The following is a 16,068-nucleotide window of genomic DNA, read 5'->3' as shown; positions in this document are numbered from 1 at the left end:
TGTCTGAACTCCAGCAGATACAAGCTCAACCTGTCCAATCTTTGCACATAAGGCAACCTGTTCATTGCAGGTATGGTCTGATAAACTTTCTCAAAACTGTTTCCTTCAATAAAGTGACCAGTACTGTACACAGTATCCAGATATGGTCTCACCAATACCGTCTATAACTGAAACATAACCTCACACTTCATGCATTCTTAAATTGGCTTGCTGTCTCTCTGTGCATCTTGCGTTCTGTCACTCTGTGTGTCTCGTGTTCTGTCGCTCTGTGCGTCTTGTGCTCTGTCGCTCTGTGCGTCTTGTGCTCTGTCGCTCTGTGCGTCTTGTGCTCTATCGCTCTGTGCGTCTCGCGCTCTGTCACTCTGTGCGTCTCGCGCTCTGTCGTTCTGTGTGTCTCGTGCTCTGTCGCTCTGTGTGTCTCATGCTCTGTCGCTCTGTGTGTCTCGTGCTCTGTGCATCTCATTCTCTGTCGCTCTGTGCGTCTCGCGCTCTGTCGCTCTGTGCGTCTCGCGCTCTGTCGCTCTGTGTCTCTCGTGCTCTGTCTCTCTGTGTGTCTCATGCTCTGTGCATCTCATTCTCTGTCGCTCTGTGCGTCTCGCGCTCTGTCTCTCTGTGTCTCGTGCTCTGTCTCTGTCTCTAATGCTCTGTGCATCTCATTCTCTGTTGCTCTGTGTGTCTTGTGCTCTGTCGCTCTGTGTGTCTAGTGCTCTGTCTCTCTGTGTCTCGTGCTCTGTCTCTGTGTCTCTAATGCTCTGTGCATCTCATTCTCTGTCGCTCTGTGTGTCTCATGCTCTGTCGCTCTGTGTGTCTCGTGCTCTGTCTCTCTGTGTCTCGTGCTCTGTCTCTGTGTCTCTTATGCTCTGTGCATCTCATTCTCTGTCGCTCTGTGTGTCTCATGCTCTGTCGCTCTGTGTGTCTCGTGCTCTGTCGCTCTGTATCTCTCAGGCCCTGTGCATCTCATTCTCTGTCGCTCTGTGTGTCTCGTGCTCTGTCTCTCTGTATCTCTCATGCCCTGTGCATCTCATTCTCTGTCGCTCTTGTGTGTCTCGTGCTCTGTCTCTCTGTGTCTTGTGCTCTGTCTCTGTCTCTCATGCTCTGTGCACCTCATTCTCTGTCGGTCTGTCCATCTTGTGCTCTGTCGCTCTGCGTCTCGCGCTCTGTTGCTCTGTGTCTCATGCTCTGTGCATCTCATTCTCTGTCGTTTTGTGCGTCTCGCGCTCTGTTGCTCTGTGCGTCTCGTGCTCTGTCTCTCTGTGCGTCTCGTGCTCTGTCGCTCTGTGCGTCTCGCGCTCTGTCGCTCTGTGTGTCTCGCGCTCTGTCGCTCTGTGTGTCTCGCGCTCTGTCGCTCTGTGTGTCTCATGCTCTGTCGCTCTGTGTGTCTCGTGCTCTGTGCATCTCATTCTCTGTCACAGTGTGTCTCCTGCTCTGTCGCTCTGTGCGTCTTGTGCTCTGTCGCTCTGTGTGTCTCGTGCTCTGTGCATCTCATTCTCTGTCGCTCTGTGCGTCTCGCGCTCTGTCGCTCTGTGCGTCTCGCGCTCTGTCGCTCTGTGTCTCTCGTGCTCTGTCTCTCTGTGTGTCTCATGCTCTGTGCATCTCATTCTCTGTCGCTCTATGCGTCTCGCGCTCTGTCGCTCTGTGTGTCTTGTGCTCTGTCGCTCTGTATCTCTCATGCCCTGTGCATCTCATTCTCTGACGCTCTGTGCGTCTCGTGCTCTGTCTCTCTTGTGTGTCTCGTGCTCTGTCTCTCTGTGTCTTGTGCTCTGTCTCTGTCTCTCATGCTCTGTGCACCTCATTCTCTGTCGGTCTGTCCATCTTGTGCTCTGTCGCTCTGTGCGTCTCGCGCTCTGTCGCTCTGTGTGTCTCGTGCTCTGTCTCTGTGTGTCAGTCATGCTCTGTGCACCTCATTCTCTGTCGCTCTTTGTCTCTTGTGCTCTGTCGCTCTGTGCGTCTCGCGCTCTCTCGCTCTGTGCGTCTCGCGCTCTCTCGCTCTGTGTCTCTCATGCCCTGTGCATCTCATTCTCTGTCACTCTGTGTGTCTCATGCTCTGTCACTCAGCGTCTTGTGCTCTGTCGCTCTGCGTCTCGCGCTCTGTCGCTCTGTGTGTCTCGTGCTTTGTCTCTGTGTGTCAGTCATGCTCTGTGCACCTCATTCTCTGTCGCTCTGTGTGTCTTGTGCTCTGTCGCTCTGTGCGTCTCGCGCTCTTTCGCTCTGTGCACCTCATTCTCTGTCACTCTGTGTCTCTCGCGCTCTGCCGCTCTGTGTGTATTGTGCTCTGTCGCTCTGTGCGTCTCGCGCTGTGTCGCTCTGTGCGTCTCTCATTCTCTGTCGCTCTGTGTCTCTCGCGCTCTGTCGCTCTGTGTCTCTCATTCTCTGTCGCTCTGTGTCTCTCGCGCACTGTCGCTCTGTGTGTCTCGCGCTCTGTCACTCTGTGTCTCTCACGCTTTGTCGCTCTGTGTGTCTTGTGCTCTGTCGCTCTGTGCGTCTCGCGCTCTGTCGCTCTGTGTCTCTCATTCTCTGTCGCTCTGTGTGTCAGTCATGCTCTGTGCACCTCATTCTCTGTCGCTCTGTGTGTCTTGTGCTCTGTCGCTCTGTGCGTCTCGCGCTCTGTCGCTCTGTGTCTCTCATTCTCTGTCGCTCTGTGTGTCAGTCATGCTCTGTGCACCTCATTCTCTGTCGCTCTGTGTGTCTTGTGCTCTGTCGCTCTGTGTCTCTCGCGCTCTGTCGCTCTGTGTCTCTCATTCTCTGTCACTGTGTCTCTCGCGCTCTGTCGCTCTGTGCGTCTCACGCTCTCTCGCTCTGTGTCTCTCATTCTCTGTCGCTCTGTGTGTCTTGTGCTCTGTCGCTCTTTGCGTCTCGCGCTGTGTCGCTCTGTGTCTCTCATTCTCTGTCGCTCTGTGTCTCTCGCGCTCTGTCGCTCTGTGCATCTCGCGCTCTGTCACTCTGTGTCTCTCGCGCTTTGTCGCTCTGTGTGTCTTGTGCTCTGTCGCTCTGTGCGTCTCGCGCTCTGTCGCTCTCTGTGTCTTGTGCCCTGTCTCTCTGTGTGTCTCATGCTCTGTGCATCTCATTCTCCTTCGCTCTGTGTGTCTCGTGCTCTGTCGCTCTGTGTGTCTTGTGCTCTGTCGCTCTGTGTGTCTCGCGCTCTGTCGCTCTGTGTCTCGCGCTCTGTCGCTCTGTGTCTCGCGCTCTGTCGCTCTGTGTCTCGCGCTCTGTCGCTCTGTGTCTCGCGCTCTGTCGCTCTGTGTCTCGCGCTCTGTCGCTCTGTGTCTCGCGCTCTGTCGCTCTGTGTCTCGCGCTCTGTCGCTCTGTGCATCTCGCGCTCTCTCGCTCTGTGTCTCTCATTCTCTGTCTCTCTGTGTCTGTCATGCTCTGTGCATCTCATTCTCTGTCGCTCTGTGTGTCTCATGCTCTGTCTCTCTGTGTCTGTCATGCTCTGTGCATCTCATTCTCTGTCGCTCTGTGTGTCTTGTGCTCTGTCGCTCTGTGTGTCAGTCATGCTCTGTGCACCTCATTCTCTGTCGCTCTGTGTGTCTTGTGCTCTGTCGCTCTGTGTCTCTCGCGCTCTGTCGCTCTGTGTCTCTCATTCTCTGTCACTGTGTCTCTCGCGCTCTGTCGCTCTGTGCGTCTCGCGCTCTCTCGCTCTGTGTCTCTCATTCTCTGTCGCTCTGTGTGTCTTGTGCTCTGTCGCTCTTTGCGTCTCGCGCTGTGTCGCTCTGTGTCTCTCATTCTCTGTCGCTCTGTGTCTCTCGCGCTCTGTTGCTCTGTGTCTCATGCTCTGTGCATCTCATTCTCTGTCGTTTTGTGCGTCTCGCGCTCTGTCGCTCTGTGCGTCTCGCGCTCTGTCTCTCTGTGCGTCTCGTGCTCTGTCACTCAGCGTCTTGTGCTCTGTCGCTCTGCGTCTCGCGCTCTGTCGCTCTGTGTGTCTCGTGCTTTGTCTCTCTGTGCGTCTCGTGCTCTGTCACTCAGCGTCTTGTGCTCTGTCGCTCTGCGTCTCGCGCTCTGTCGCTCTGTGTCTCGCGCTCTGTTGCTCTGTCTCTCGCGCTCTGTCGCTCTGTGCGTCTCGCGCTCTCTCGCTCTGTGTCTCTCATTCTCTGTCGCTCTGTGTGTCTTGTGCTCTGTCGCTCTTTGCGTCTCGCGCTGTGTCGCTCTGTGTCTCTCATTCTCTGTCGCTCTGTGTCTCTCGCGCTCTGTCGCTCTGTGCATCTCGCGCTCTGTCACTGTGTCTCTCGCGCTTTGTCGCTCTGTGTGTCTTGTGCTCTGTCGCTCTGTGCGTCTCGCGCTCTGTCGCTCTCTGTGTCTTGTGCCCTGTCTCTCTGTGTGTCTCATGCTCTGTGCATCTCATTCTCCTTCGCTCTGTGTGTCTCGTGCTCTGTCGCTCTGTGTGTCTTGTGCTCTGTCGCTCTGTGTGTCTCGCGCTCTGTCGCTCTGTGTCTCGCGCTCTGTCGCTCTGTGTCTCGCGCTCTGTCGCTCTGTGTCTCGCGCTCTGTCGCTCTGTGTCTCGCGCTCTGTCGCTCTGTGTCTCGCGCTCTGTCGCTCTGTGCATCTCGCGCTCTCTCGCTCTGTGCATCTCGCGCTCTCTCGCTCTGTGTCTCTCATTCTCTGTCTCTCTGTGTCTGTCATGCTCTGTGCATCTCATTCTCTGTCGCTCTGTGTGTCTCATGCTCTGTCTCTCTGTGTCTGTCATGCTCTGTGCATCTCATTCTCTGTCGCTCTGTGTGTCTTGTGCTCTGCCGCTCTGTGCGTCTCGCGCTCTCTCGCTCTGTGCGTCTCGCGCTCTCTCGCTCTGTGTCTCTCATGCCCTGTGCATCTCATTCTCTGTCACTCTGTGTGTCTCATGCTCTGTCACTCAGCGTCTTGTGCTCTGTCGCTCTGCGTCTCGCGCTCTGTCGCTCTGTGTGTCTCGTGCTTTGTCTCTGTGTGTCAGTCATGCTCTGTGCACCTCATTCTCTGTCGCTCTGTGTGTCTTGTGCTCTGTCGCTCTGTGCGTCTCGCGCTCTCTCGCTCTGTGCACCTCATTCTCTGTCACTCTGTGTCTCTCGCGCTCTGCCGCTCTGTGTCTCTCATTCTCTGTCGCTCTGTGTCTCTCGCGCACTGTCGCTCTGTGTGTCTCGCGCTCTGTCGCTCTGTGTCTCTCATTCTCTGTCGCTCTGTGTGTCAGTCATGCTCTGTGCACCTCATTCTCTGTTGCTCTGTGTGTCTTGTGCTCTGTCGCTCTGTGCGTCTCGCGCTCTGTCGCTCTGTGTCTCTCATTCTCTGTCGCTCTGTGTGTCAGTCATGCTCTGTGCACCTCATTCTCTGTCGCTCTGTGTGTCTTGTGCTCTGTCGCTCTGTGCGTCTCGCGCTTTGTCGCTCTGTGCGTCTCTCATTCTCTGTCGCTCTGTGTGTCTTGTGCTCTGTCGCTCTGTGTCTCTCATTCTCTGTCGCTCTGTGTCTCTCGCGCACTGTCGCTCTGTGTGTCTCGCGCTCTGTCACTCTGTGTCTCTCACGCTTTGTCGCTCTGTGTGTCTTGTGCTCTGTCACTCTGTGCGTCTCGCGCTCTGTCGCTCTGTGTCTCTCATTCTCTGTCGCTCTGTGTGTCAGTCATGCTCTGTGCACCTCATTCTCTGTTGCTCTGTGTGTCTTGTGCTCTGTCGCTCTGTGCGTCTCGCGCTCTGTCGCTCTGTGTCTCTCATTCTCTGTCGCTCTGTGTGTCAGTCATGCTCTGTGCACCTCATTCTCTGTCGCTCTGTGTGTCTTGTGCTCTGTCGCTCTGTGTCTCTCGCGCTCTGTCGCTCTGTGTCTCTCATTCTCTGTCACTCTGTGTCTCTCGCGCTCTGTCGCTCTGTGCGTCTCGCGCTCTCTCGCTCTGTGTCTCTCATTCTCTGTCGCTCTGTGTGTCTTGTGCTCTGTCGCTCTTTGCGTCTCGCGCTGTGTCGCTCTGTGTCTCTCATTCTCTGTCGCTCTGTGTCTCTCGCGCTCTGTTGCTCTGTGTCTCATGCTCTGTGCATCTCATTCTCTGTCGTTTTGTGCGTCTCGCGCTCTGTCGCTCTGTGCGTCTCGCGCTCTATCTCTCTGTGCGTCTCGTGCTCTGTCACTCAGCGTCTTGTGCTCTGTCGCTCTGCGTCTCGCGCTCTGTCGCTCTGTGTGTCTCGTGCTTTGTCTCTCTGTGCGTCTCGTGCTCTGTCACTCAGCGTCTTGTGCTCTGTCGCTCTGCGTCTCGCGCTCTGTCGCTCTGTGTCTCGCGCTCTGTCGCTCTGTCTCTCGCGCTCTGTCGCTCTGTGCGTCTCGCGCTCTCTCGCTCTGTGTCTCTCATTCTCTGTCGCTCTGTGTGTCTTGTGCTGTGTCGCTCTGTGTCTCTCATTCTCTGTCGCTCTGTGTCTCTCGCGCTCTGTCGCTCTGTGCATCTCGCGCTCTGTCACTCTGTGTCTCTCGCGCTTTGTCGCTCTGTGTGTCTTGTGCTCTGTCGCTCTGTGCGTCTCGCGCTCTGTCGCTCTCTGTGTCTTGTGCCCTGTCTCTCTGTGTGTCTCATGCTCTGTGCATCTCATTCTCCTTCGCTCTGTGTGTCTCGTGCTCTGTCGCTCTGTGTGTCTTGTGCTCTGTCGCTCTGTGTGTCTCGCGCTCTGTCGCTCTGTGTCTCGCGCTCTGTCGCTCTGTGTCTCGCGCTCTGTCGCTCTGTGTCTCGCGCTCTGTCGCTCTGTGTCTCGCGCTCTGTCGCTCTGTGTCTCGCGCTCTGTCGCTCTGTGTGTCTTGTGCTCTGTCGCTCTGCGTCTCGCGCTCTGTTGCTCTGTGTCTCATGCTCTGTGCATCTCATTCTCTGTCGTTTTGTGCGTCTCGCGCTCTGTCGCTCTGTGCGTCTCGCGCTCTGTCTCTCTGTGCATCTCATTCTCTGTCACTCTGTGTGTCTCATGCTCTGTCACTCAGCGTCTTGTGCTCTGTCGCTCTGCGTCTCGCGCTCTGTCGCTCTGTGTGTCTCGTGCTTTGTCTCTGTGTGTCAGTCATGCTCTGTGCACCTCATTCTCTGTCGCTCTGTGTGTCTTGTGCTCTGTCGCTCTGTGCGTCTCGCGCTCTCTCGCTCTGTGCGTCTCGCGCTCTCTCGCTCTGTGTCTCTCATGCCCTGTGCATCTCATTCTCTGTCACTCTGTGTGTCTCATGCTCTGTCACTCAGCGTCTTGTGCTCTGTCGCTCTGCGTCTCGCGCTCTGTCGCTCTGTGTGTCTCGTGCTTTGTCTCTGTGTGTCAGTCATGCTCTGTGCACCTCATTCTCTGTCGCTCTGTGTGTCTTGTGCTCTGTCGCTCTGCGTCTCGCGCTCTGTTGCTCTGTGTCTCATGCTCTGTGCATCTCATTCTCTGTCGTTTTGTGCGTCTCGCGCTCTGTCGCTCTGTGCGTCTCGCGCTCTGTCTCTCTGTGCGTCTCGCGCTCTGTCTCTCTGTGCGTCTCGTGCTCTGTCGCTCTGTGCGTCTCGCGCTCTGTCGCTCTGTGCATCTCATTCTCTGTCGCTCTGTGTGTCTCGTGCTCTGTCTCTCTGTGCGTCTCATTCTCTGTCGCTCTGTGTCTCTCGTGCTCTGTCGCTCTGTGTGTCTTGTGCTCTGTCGCTCTGTATCTCTCATGCCCTGTGCATCTCATTCTCTGACGCTCTGTGCGTCTCGTGCTCTGTCTCTCTTGTGTGTCTCGTGCTCTGTCTCTCTTTGTCTTGTGCTCTGTCTCTGTCTCTCATGCTCTGTGCACCTCATTCTCTGTCGCTCTTTGTCTCTTGTGCTCTGTCGCTCTGTGCGTCTCGCGCTCTCTCGCTCTGTGCGTCTCGCGCTCTCTCGCTCTGTGTCTCTCATGCCCTGTGCATCTCATTCTCTGTCACTCTGTGTGTCTCATGCTCTGTCACTCAGCGTCTTGTGCTCTGTCGCTCTGCGTCTCGCGCTCTGTCGCTCTGTGTGTCTCGTGCTTTGTCTCTGTGTGTCAGTCATGCTCTGTGCACCTCATTCTCTGTCGCTCTGTGTGTCTTGTGCTCTGTCGCTCTGTGCGTCTCGCGCTCTCTCGCTCTGTGCGTCTCGCGCTCTCTCGCTCTGTGTCTCTCATGCCCTGTGCATCTCATTCTCTGTCACTCTGTGTGTCTCATGCTCTGTCACTCAGCGTCTTGTGCTCTGTCGCTCTGCGTCTCGCGCTCTGTCGCTCTGTGTGTCTCGTGCTTTGTCTCTGTGTGTCAGTCATGCTCTGTGCACCTCATTCTCTGTCGCTCTGTGTGTCTTGTGCTCTGTCGCTCTGTGCGTCTCGCGCTCTTTCGCTCTGTGCACCTCATTCTCTGTCACTCTGTGTCTCTCGCGCTCTGCCGCTCTGTGTGTATTGTGCTCTGTCGCTCTGTGCGTCTCGCGCTGTGTCGCTCTGTGCGTCTCTCATTCTCTGTCGCTCTGTGTCTCTCGCGCTCTGTCGCTCTGTGTCTCTCATTCTCTGTCGCTCTGTGTCTCTCGCGCACTGTCGCTCTGTGTGTCTCGCGCTCTGTCACTCTGTGTCTCTCACGCTTTGTCGCTCTGTGTGTCTTGTGCTCTGTCGCTCTGTGCGTCTCGCGCTCTGTCGCTCTGTGTCTCTCATTCTCTGTCGCTCTGTGTGTCAGTCATGCTCTGTGCACCTCATTCTCTGTCGCTCTGTGTGTCTTGTGCTCTGTCGCTCTGTGCGTCTCGCGCTCTGTCGCTCTGTGTCTCTCATTCTCTGTCGCTCTGTGTGTCAGTCATGCTCTGTGCACCTCATTCTCTGTCGCTCTGTGTGTCTTGTGCTCTGTCGCTCTGTGTCTCTCGCGCTCTGTCGCTCTGTGTCTCTCATTCTCTGTCACTGTGTCTCTCGCGCTCTGTCGCTCTGTGCGTCTCGCGCTCTCTCGCTCTGTGTCTCTCATTCTCTGTCGCTCTGTGTGTCTTGTGCTCTGTCGCTCTTTGCGTCTCGCGCTGTGTCGCTCTGTGTCTCTCATTCTCTGTCGCTCTGTGTCTCTCGCGCTCTGTCGCTCTGTGCATCTCGCGCTCTGTCACTCTGTGTCTCTCGCGCTTTGTCGCTCTGTGTGTCTTGTGCTCTGTCGCTCTGTGCGTCTCACGCTCTGTCGCTCTCTGTGTCTTGTGCCCTGTCTCTCTGTGTGTCTCATGCTCTGTGCATCTCATTCTCCTTCGCTCTGTGTGTCTCGTGCTCTGTCGCTCTGTGTGTCTCGTGCTCTGTCGCTCTGTGTGTCTTGTGCTCTGTCGCTCTGTGTGTCTCGCGCTCTGTCGCTCTGTGTCTCGCGCTCTGTCGCTCTGTGTCTCGCGCTCTGTCGCTCTGTGTCTCGCGCTCTGTCGCTCTGTGTCTCGCGCTCTGTCGCTCTGTGTCTCGCGCTCTGTCGCTCTGTGTCTCGCGCTCTGTCGCTCTGTGCATCTCGCGCTCTCTCGCTCTGTGTCTCTCATTCTCTGTCTCTCTGTGTCTGTCATGCTCTGTGCATCTCATTCTCTGTCGCTCTGTGTGTCTCATGCTCTGTCTCTCTGTGTCTGTCATGCTCTGTGCATCTCATTCTCTGTCGCTCTGTGCGTCTTGTGCTCTATCGCTCTGTGTGTCTCGCGCTCTGTCGCTCTGTGTCTCGCGCTCTGTCGCTCTGTGTCTCGCGCTCTGTCGCTCTGTGCATCTCGCGCTCTCTCGCTCTGTGTCTCTCATTCTCTGTCTCTCTGTGTCTGTCATGCTCTGTGCATCTCATTCTCTGTCGCTCTGTGTGTCTCATGCTCTGTCTCTCTGTGTCTGTCATGCTCTGTGCATCTCATTCTCTGTCGCTCTGTGCGTCTTGTGCTCTATCGCTCTGTGCGTCTCGCGCTCTGTCGCTCTGTGTGTCTCATGCTCTGTCGCTCTGTGCATCTCATTCTCTGTCGCTCTGTGTGTCTCGTGCTCTGTCGCTCTATGTCTCATGCTCTGTGCATCTCATTCTCTCGCTTTGTGTGTCTTGTGCTCTGTCGCTCTGTGTCTCTCGTGCTCTGTCGCTCTGTGTCTCTCATGCTCTGTGCATCTCATTCTCTGTCGCTCTGTGCGTCTCGTGCTCTGTCGCTCTATGTCTCATGCTCTGTGCATCTCATTCTCTCGCTTTGTGTGTCTCGCGCTCTGTCACTCTGTGTCTCTCGTGCTCTGTTGCTCTGTGTCTCTCGTGCTCTGTCTCTCTGTGTGTCTCGTGCTCTGTCGCTCTGTGTCTCATGCTCTGTGCATCTCATTCTCTGTCGCTCTATGCGTCTTGTGCTCTGTCGCTCTGTGTGTCTAGCGCTCTGTCGCTCTGTGTCTCTCGTGCTCTGTGCATCTCATTCTCTGACGCTCTGTGCGTCTCGCGCTCTGTCGCTCTGTGCGTCTCGCGCTCTGTCGCTCTGTGCGTCTCGTGCTCTGTCTCTCTGTGTGTCTCGTGCTCTGTCTCTCTGTGTCTGTCATGCTCTGTGCACCTCATTCTCTGTCGCTCTGTGCGTCTCGCGCTCTGTCACTCTGTGTGTCTCGTGCTCTGTCTCTGTGTCTGTCATGCTCTGCATCTCATTCTCTGTCGCTCTGTGCGTCTTGTGCTCTATCGCTCTGTGCATCTCGCGCTCTGTCGTTCTGTGTGTCTCGTGCTCTGTCTCTCTGTGTCTCTCATGCTCTGGGCATCTCATTCTCTTTCACTCTGTGCATCTCGCGCTCTGTCGCTCTGTGTGTCTCGCGCTCTGTCGCTCTGTGTGTCTCGCGCTCTGTCGCTCTGTGTGTCTCGCGCTCTGTCGCTCTGTGTGTCTCGCGCTCTGTCGCTCTATGTCTCTCGTGCTCTGTGCATCTCATTCTCTGACGCTCTGTGCGTCTCGCGCTCTGTCACTCTGTGTGTCTCGTGCTCTGTCTCTGTGTCTGTCATGCTCTGCATCTCATTCTCTGTCGCTCTGTGCGTCTTGTGCTCTATCGCTCTGTGCATCTCGCGCTCTGTCGTTCTGTGTGTCTCGTGCTCTGTCTCTCTGTGTCTCTCATGCTCTGGGCATCTCATTCTCTTTCACTCTGTGCGTCTCGCGCTCTGTCGCTCTGTGCGTCTCGCGCTCTGTCGCTCTGTGCGTCTCGCGCTCTGTCGCTCTGTGTGTCTCGCGCTCTGTCGCTCTGTGTGTCTCGCGCTCTGTCGCTCTGTGTGTCTCGCGCTCTGTCGCTCTGTGTGTCTCGCGCTCTGTCGCTCTGTGTCTCTCGTGCTTTGTCGCTCTGTGTCTCTCGTGCTCTGTCGCTCTGTGTCTCATGCTCTGTGCATCTCATTCTCTGTCGCTCTATGCGTCTTGTGCTCTGTCGCTCTGTGCGTCTAGCGCTCTGTCGCTCTGTGTCTCTCGTGCTCTGTGCATCTCATTCTCTGACGCTCTGTGCGTCTCGCGCTCTGTTGCTCTGTGCGTCTCGTGCTCTGTCTCTCTGTGTGTCTCGTGCTCTGTCTCTCTGTGTCTCTCATGCTCTGAGCATCTCATTCTCTGTCGCTCTGTGTGTCTCGAGCTCTGTCTCTCTGTGTCTCTCGTGCTCTGTCACTCTGTGTGTCTCGCGCTCTGTCGCTCTGTGCGTCTCGTGCTCTGTCGCTCTGTGCGTCTCGTGCTCTGTCGCTCTGTGCGTCTCGTGCTCTGTCGCTCTGTGCGTCTCGTGCTCTGTCGCTTTGTGTGTCTCATGCTCTGTCGCTCTGTGTGTCTCGTGCTCTGTCTCTCTGTATCTCTCATGCCCTGTGCGTCTCATTCTCTGTCGCTCTGTGTGTCTAATGCTCTGTCACTCTGCGTCTCAAGCTCTGTTGCTCTGTGTGTCTCGTGCTCTGTCTCTGTGTCTCGTGCTCTGTCTCGGTGTCTCTCATGCTCTGTGCATCTCATTCTCTGTCGCTCTGTGCGTCTCGTGCTCTGTCGCTCTGTGCGTCTTGTGCTCTGTCGCTCTGTGCGTCTCGCACTCTGTCACTCTGTGCGTCTCATTCTCTGTCACTCTGTGTGTCTCATGCTCTGTCGCTCTGTGTGTCTCGCGCTCTGTCTCTCTGTGTCTCTCATGCTCTGTGCATCTCATTCTCTGTCGCTTTGTGTGTGTCTCGTGCTCTATCTCTCTGTGTGTCTCGTGCTCTGTCTCTCTGTATCTCTCATGCCCTGTGCTTCTCATTCTCTGTCGCTCTGTGTGTCTAATGCTCTGTCTCGGTGTCTCTCATGCTCTGTGCATCTCATTCTCTGTCGCTCTGTGCGTCTCGTGCTCTGTCGCTCTGTGCGTCTCGTGCTCTGTCGCTCTGTGCGTCTCGCACTCTGTCGCTCTGAGCATCTCATTCTCTGTCGCTCTGAGCATCTCATTCTCTGTCGCTCTGTGTGTCTCGGCGCTCTGTCTCTCTGTGTCTCTCATGCTCTGTGCATCTCATTCTCTGTCGCTCTGTGTGTCTTGCGCTCTGTCGCTCTTTGTGTCTCGTGCTCTGTCTCTCTGTATCTCTCATATCCTGTGCATCTCATTCTCTGTCGCTATGTGTGTCTAATGCTCTGTCACCCTGCGTCTCGCGCTCTGTCGCTCTGTGTGTCTCGTGCTCTGTCGCTCTGTGCGTCTCGTGCTCTGTCTCTCTGTGTCTCTCATGCTCTGTGCATCTCATTCTCTGTCGCTCTGTGCGTCTCGCGCTCTGTGCATCTTGCGCTCTGTCACTCTGTGTGTCTCGTGCTCTGTCTCTCTGTGTCTCTCGTGCTCTGTCGCTCTGTGTCTCATGCTCTGTGCATCTCATTCTCTGTCGCTCTGTGCGTCTTGTGCTCTGTCGCTCTGTGTGTCTCGTGCTCTGTCTCTCTGTGCGTCTCGCGCTCTGTCGCTCTGTGCATCTCAATCTCTGTCGCTCTGTGCGTCTCGCGCTCTTTGCGTCTTGCGCTCTGTCGCTCTGTGTGTCTCGCGCTCTGTCTCTCTGTGTGTCCGTGCTCTGTCTCTCTGTGTCTGTCATGCTCTGCATCTCATTCTCTGTCGCTCTGTGCGCCTTGTGCTCTATCGTTCTGTGCATCTCGTGCTCTGTCGCTCTCTGTGTCTCGTGCTCTGTCTCTCTGTGTCTCTCATGCTCTGTGCATCTCATTCTCTGTTGCTCTGTGCTTCTCACGCTCTCGCTCTGTGTGTCTCGTGCTCTGTCTCTCCTTGCGTCTCGCACTCTGTCGCTCTGTGTCTCTCGTGCTCTGTCGCTCTGTGTCTCTCGTGCTCTGTCGCTCTGTGTCTCATGCTCTGTGAACCTCATTCTCTGTCGCTCTGTGCGTCTTGTGGTCTGTCGCTCTGTGCGTCTCGCGCTCTGTCGCTCTGTGTGTCTCGTGCTCTGTCTCTCTGTGCGTCTCGCGCTCTGTCGCTCTGTGTGTCTCATACTCTGTGCATCTCATTCTCTGTCGCTCTGTGCGTCTTGTGCTCTGTCGCTCTGTATCTCCTGCTCTGTCGCTCTGTGCGTCTTGTGCTCTGTCGCTCTGTGCGTCTCGCGCTCTGTCGCTCTGTGTGTCTCGTGCTCTGTCTCTCTGTGTCTGTCATGCTCTGTGCATCTCATTCTCTGTCGCTCTGTGCGTCTTGCGCTCTGTGCGTCTTGCGCTCTGTCGCTCTGTATCTCCATGGTAGAATACTGCAAAAAATACGAGGTATGGCATTGAGGGTGAGTTGGAGGTTTGGATTAGGAGTTGGCTGGCTGGAAGAAGACAGAGGGTAGTAGTTGATGGCAAAGGTTCATCTTGGAGTGCCGTCACTAGCGGTGTTCCGCAAGGATCTGTTTTGGGACCATTGCTGTTTGTCATTTTTATAAATGACCTGGAGGAGGGGTTAGAAGGTTGGGTGAGCAAGTTTGCGGATGATACGAAAGTCGGTGGAGTTGTAGACAGTGAGGAAGGATGTGGCAGGTTACAGCGGGATATAGATAAGCTGCAGAACTGGGCAGAAAGGTGGCAAATGGAGTTCAATGTAGCCAAGTGTGAGGTGATTCACTTTGTTAAGAGTAACAAAAAGATGGGGTACTGGGCTAATGGTCGGATACTTGGTAGTGTGGATGAGCAGAGGGATCTTGGTGTCCATGTACACAGATCTTTGAAAGTTGCCACCCAGGTAAATAGTGCGGTGAAGAAGGCATATGGCGTACTGGCTTTTATTGGTAGAGGAATTGAGTTCCGGAGTACTGAGGTCATGTTGCAGTTGTATAAGACTCTGGTGCGGCCGCATCTGGAGTATTGTGTGCAGTTTTGGTCGCCATACTATAGGAAGGATGTGGAGGCACTGGAACGGGTGCAGAGGAGGTTTACCAGGATGTTGCCTGGTATGGTAGAAAGATCGTATGAGGAAAGGCTGAGGCACTTGGGGTTGTTTTCATTGGAGAAAAGAAGGTTTAGGGGTGACTTGATAGGGATGTACAAGATGATTAGGGGTTTAGATAGGGTCGACAGTGAGAGTCTTTTTCCACGTATGGAGTCAGCTATTACAAGGGGGCATAGCTTTAAATTAAGGGGGGTTAGGTATAGGACAGATGTTAGGGGTAGGTTCTTTAATCAGCGAGTCGTGAGTTCATGGAATGCCCTGCAGTAGCAGTGGTGGACTCTCCCTCATTATGGGCATTTAAGCGGGCATTGGATAGGCATATGGAGGATAGTGGGCTAGTGTAGGTTAGGTGGGCTTGGATCGGCGCGACATCGAGGGCCGAAGGGCCTGTAGTGCGCTGTATTCTTCTATGTTCTATGTTCTATCTCTCATGCTCTGTGCATCTCATTCTCTCGCTCTGTGTGTCTCGCGTTCTGTTGCTCTGTGCATCTCATTCTCTGTCGCTCTGTGTGTCTCATTCTCTGTCACTCTGTGCATCTCGCGCTCTGTCGCTTTGTGTGTCTTGTGCTCTGTCAGTCTATGTGTCTCGCGCTGTGTGGCTCAGTGCAACTTGCGCTCTGTTGCTCTGTGCCTCTCTCTATCCCTGTGTGTGTCTCTCTGTCGCCTTATCTGTCTCTCTGTTGCTCTGTGTATATCTCTCTGCCTCTGTCACTTTGTATGTTTCTCTCTCTCTCTCTCTCTCCCTCTCTCTCTCTGGAGCTCTCTGTCTCTGTCTGATTACAATGTATTACCTGACACAGTCCGTGGCATGGTTGAATCTCACCTGTCGGGTTTTGTTGGTAGCTGGGGAAGATTAACAGAAAGCACACCCTACATCTCGAGAACATCCAAACTCATGGTGATCCTTCTCCCATCTGTCTGTTTGTTCCAGGATGATTCAGGAAGAGAAGGAGACGACCGAACTGAGAGCAGAAGAGATTGAGAGCCGGGTGGGCAGTGGCACGCTGGAGGGGCCGCAATCAGGCCGGTATCGCTCAGCCCCCACCCTCCCGCACTCTGTCACTGCCTCCACCCTGGCCAGTCCCTCACCCCCAAACAGCGGGCACTCCACCCCAAGGCTAACACCACACAGTCCTGCCCGAGAGTCTGATCGGCTCAGTGTGGGTAATGCGGTAAGTGTTTTTACATCTGCGCGCAAGGAATGGAATTTGTCACTCCGAGATTTTACGAGAGCTGGAGGAGCCAGTGTCAATGAGCAGAAAGGTAATGTCAGGATGGGAGCAGCTGAGCTTGGATCTGCCAAGGTTTCAAGAGAGTGAACACGCAGGACTGGGGCAGGTGAGAAAATAGAAACCTGAGAAACAGGAGCCAGAGTTAGTTATTTGGCTTCTAATTTTTTCTGTTAAATCTGTTTACTTTGCTCTGAATGAACATCCAGGCTAAACCCATCAAGCACAGTGAATATAGATCAGTTATGAGAAACTCCAAACTGCTGCCCAATTCAACACTACAAATCTGATCCTGTCTGCTCTCCCTCTTCAGCTTTACCGTCCTTCACTAATCATTTCTTTCTGTTCTTTTTGAAGACTTATTCGCAAGATGGGCATTTGTTGTCTGTCCCTCATTGCCCCTGGAGAAGGTGTTGGTGACCTGACTTCATGAACCAATACTGTCCATTTCTTGTAGGGACACCCACAATGTTGATGGGGAGGGAGTTCCAGGAGTTTGATCCAGTGACTCTGGGGGAATGGCAATATATTTTCAAATCAGGATGGTGTGAGGCTTGGAAGGGAACTTTCAGGTGGTGGTGTTCCCATTTATCTCCGTTTCTGGCTACCCTAAAGTATATGATCTTCTATCTTGGATTTATTGCAGACT

General features: G+C 54.7%; 1 protein-coding gene across 6 annotated transcripts in view; it reads left to right on the top strand.

Annotated features, from left to right (window-relative positions):
* Positions 1 to 16,068, top strand: part of LOC122542170 (liprin-alpha-3) — a 143,136-nt gene that overhangs the window by 88,480 nt on the left and 38,588 nt on the right. For all 6 annotated transcript variants that reach the window (XM_087978251.1, XM_087978253.1, XM_087978252.1 and 3 more), the window contains one exon: positions 15,122 to 15,362. In XM_087978251.1, the coding sequence (XP_087834377.1) occupies positions 15,122 to 15,362 (241 nt within the window). The remainder of the gene's footprint in view (positions 1 to 15,121; positions 15,363 to 16,068) is intronic.

This window comes from Chiloscyllium plagiosum, unplaced genomic scaffold (genome assembly GCF_037043375.1).
Source record: "Chiloscyllium plagiosum isolate Xiang-an unplaced genomic scaffold, Cpla_swu_hap1 HiC_scaffold_33, whole genome shotgun sequence".
Taxonomy (NCBI): domain Eukaryota; kingdom Metazoa; phylum Chordata; class Chondrichthyes; order Orectolobiformes; family Hemiscylliidae; genus Chiloscyllium; species Chiloscyllium plagiosum.
Note: the sequence above shows the minus strand (reverse complement) of the source record. Positions and strands in the feature narration are given on the sequence as shown.